General features: G+C 52.1%; 1 protein-coding gene across 1 annotated transcript; it reads left to right on the plus strand.

The window, feature by feature from the left end:
- The first annotated feature begins 298 nt into the window (after window positions 1–298).
- On the plus strand, window positions 299–2,559 carry LOC126946832 (protein FAM47B-like). Its single transcript, XM_050777517.1, has one exon. The coding sequence runs from the start codon at window positions 369–371 to the stop codon at window positions 2,409–2,411; it is 2,043 nt and encodes a 680-aa protein (XP_050633474.1). The 5' UTR covers window positions 299–368; the 3' UTR covers window positions 2,412–2,559.
- The last annotated feature ends 365 nt before the right edge of the window (window positions 2,560–2,924 follow it).

Below are 2,924 nucleotides of genomic sequence, written 5' to 3' on the forward strand. Positions count from 1 at the left end.
CATATATCTGATAACCTATTTACATCTAGAACACAGCAAGTATTCTCAAAACTAAATATGATATCCAGCAACACAATTTTAAAATGGGGGAAAAAATCAACAGAAACTTAAACCAAGGAGAGATAAGGATGGCAAATAAGCAAATATAGACATGTTCAATACCAGTAGTCATTAGGACACACAAATAAAACCCAGAATGAGATTGCACTACACACCTGTTAGAATCCGGGCTGCGCAGGTGGCGTCAGCGCTGCCCCGCCTCCAGGAAGGAACCTGGGCTGCGAGTGGCTGGCGGTCTCCTAGAGACTAGAGCGGCAGGGATCAGGAGCCGCGGAAACTGGAGAGGTGGCACCCCAGCGAGGGCCACCATGGGGGACCAGAGGCGGCTGGACCGGCCGAGGCCCCCGGGCACGGACTCCAAGTCCTCGTCCTGTGACAAACAGCCTTCCAAGTGCTTCGCGAAGCGCAAGCACAGACGCCTGAGGTTCCCGCCCATGGACCCTCGGAACCGGGTATTTGTGACGGAGGGCGTGGACGACTTCCGCTATGGCTGTCGGTCTCCCGAAGGTACGCTCGTTTGTCGCCGTGACGAGTTTTTACTCCCCAAAATATCTCTCAGAAGTCCCCAAGCTGACCCCAAGGGCAAGAAAAAAAAGCTGCGCAAGAAAGCGGCCCTATTTTCCGAGCTCTCACCAGCCCAGCCAACAACGAAGGCGTTCGTAGAGGGAGTGGAAGCCCAGCTGACGGCCAAGCCTCCCTTGGCCATGAACTCCAATCTGGGAGAAGATACGCCTCCAGATCTCCTACTACGGGTGCTGAAACCGCTGGATCCTGAGAGGAAGCTGGAGGACACATGCGCTTGTAAGGGCCGGGAGAAGACAACCGAGGTACCCACCGAGCCTGGTAAATACCCCTGTGGGGAATTCTGCCCGCGGCCTCCCGAGACTCCGGTGTCCCATCTCCGCCTGGAGCTTCCCAAGACCCCGGTGTCCAGTCTCCGCCCAGAGCCTCCCAAGACTCGGGTGTCCAGTCTCCGCCCAGAGCCTCCCAAGACTGGAGCGTCCCATCTCCGCCCAGAACCTCCCAAGACTCGGGTGTCCAGTCTCCGCCCGGAGCCTCCCAAGACTGGAGCGTCCCATCTCCGCCCAGAGCCTCCCAAGACTCGCGTACCTCCTCTGCGCCCGGAGCCTCCCGAGAATGGAGCGTCTCATCTCCGCCCAGAGCCTCCCAAGACTCCGGTGTCAGGTCTCTGCCCGGAGCCTCCCAAGACTGGAGTGTCCCATCTCTGCCCGGAGCCTCCCGAGACTGCAGTGTCTCATCTCTGCCCGCTGCCTCCCGAGACTCCGGTGTCCAGTCTCCGCCCGGAGCCTCCTGAGACTGGAGGGTCCCATCTCCGCCCAGAGCCTCCCAAGAGCCAGGTGTCTAGTCTTTGCCCAGAGCCTCCCGAGACTGGAGCGTCTAATCTCTGCCCGGAACCTCCCAACACTCGCCCGGTGTCCAGTCTCCTACTACAGTTGCTGAAACTGGACTCTGACAGGAAGTTGGAAGATGCACAGGCTCGTTGTGAGGGCCGAGAGACGACAACCGAGGAACTCACCAAGCCTAGTAAATACTTTTTTTGGGAATCCTGCCCGCGGCCTTTCGAGAGTCGTATGCCCCATCTCCGCCTGGTGCTTCCCAAGACTCGTCGAATGTCCAGGCTCTGCCTAGAGCCTCCCAAGACTCGTCGAGCGTCCAGTCTCTGCCCGGAGCCTACCAAGACCGGAGTGTCCCATCTAAAAGAACTGTTTCAGGAAGATACACCAAGCACAATGGAGTGCATTTCTGATTCTCTTGAACGTAGATTCACATCGAGAAAACTCCGTGACTTCAAGTGGGCAGGAGACCTGGGAGTTGATGCAGAATCCATCAGCAGTCTGTTTGACTTTACCCCTGAGTGCCGAGCAACCTCTCAAGATGAAAACATTGAGAAGGCAAACGAGTGTTCCTCAGAGCTGAAGTACAGCATGGAGCTAGATGACATGGATGAGATCGACTTCTCGCAGATAAAAGAATGGGACAGGAAACTCCAGGCGGCACCAAATTCTTACAGTGCACAAGGTGTGAAGATGAGGTATGGGCCATGGTACTTCAAGCCTAAGTTGGGGAAAAAGCTAAGAAGTGATGAACCTTTGATTGACCCCAAACTCGTACTTAAAAAGCCTGATGAACCCGACATTCTTGACGGTCTTTATGGACCAATTGCCTTTAAGGATTTCATTCTAAGCAAGGGCTACAGAATGCCTGGCATCCTTGAAAGACTGTTTGCCAAGAAGGGATGGACTTATGACTCTGTTAAGACTCCTATGCAACGTGCAATGCAAGTTTACAAGTACAAAGAAGACGTCACAGATGCATCGAAAGAAGATTAGATGGTTTGCAATTTACTACTTAATTGGGTATTTCTTGCTCTCATTTTAAACATCAGTCAGAATTTATGATGACTGGCCCCGTGAATGTACAACTTTGGCAACATCTGTAAATTCAATACCTAATGTTTATAAATATTACTTGATGACCTGCTTTGGCTTCATTATTTCATATATTTTATCAATTATGTGATTAATATTCACATATACTTTTTTCACATTGTTAAAGCACTGTGAATATTACATCATCATTTCAATTATTTGTAAAAATACATACAACCAGAAACAAAAGCAGAATTAATATTAGAAAGAGAAATGGGGTCGGGTGCATTGACTCACACTTGTAATCCGTCCCCACTTTGGGAGGCCCAGGTGGGTGGATCACTTGAGCCCAGGAGTTCAAGAGCAGCCTGGGCAACATGGTGAAACCTGGTCTCTACAAAGTGCAAAAATTAGCCAGGCATGGTGGCGTGCACGTGTAGTTCCAGCTACCTGGGGGGCTGAGTGGGAGGATTG

Source organism: Macaca thibetana, chromosome X (assembly GCF_024542745.1).
Source record: "Macaca thibetana thibetana isolate TM-01 chromosome X, ASM2454274v1, whole genome shotgun sequence".
Classification (NCBI taxonomy): domain Eukaryota; kingdom Metazoa; phylum Chordata; class Mammalia; order Primates; family Cercopithecidae; genus Macaca; species Macaca thibetana.

Coding starts and splice junctions, on each gene's coding strand:
- LOC126946832 (XM_050777517.1), top strand. CDS start 369: ATGGGGGACCAGAGGCGGCTGGACCGGCCGAGGCCCCCGGGCACGGAC.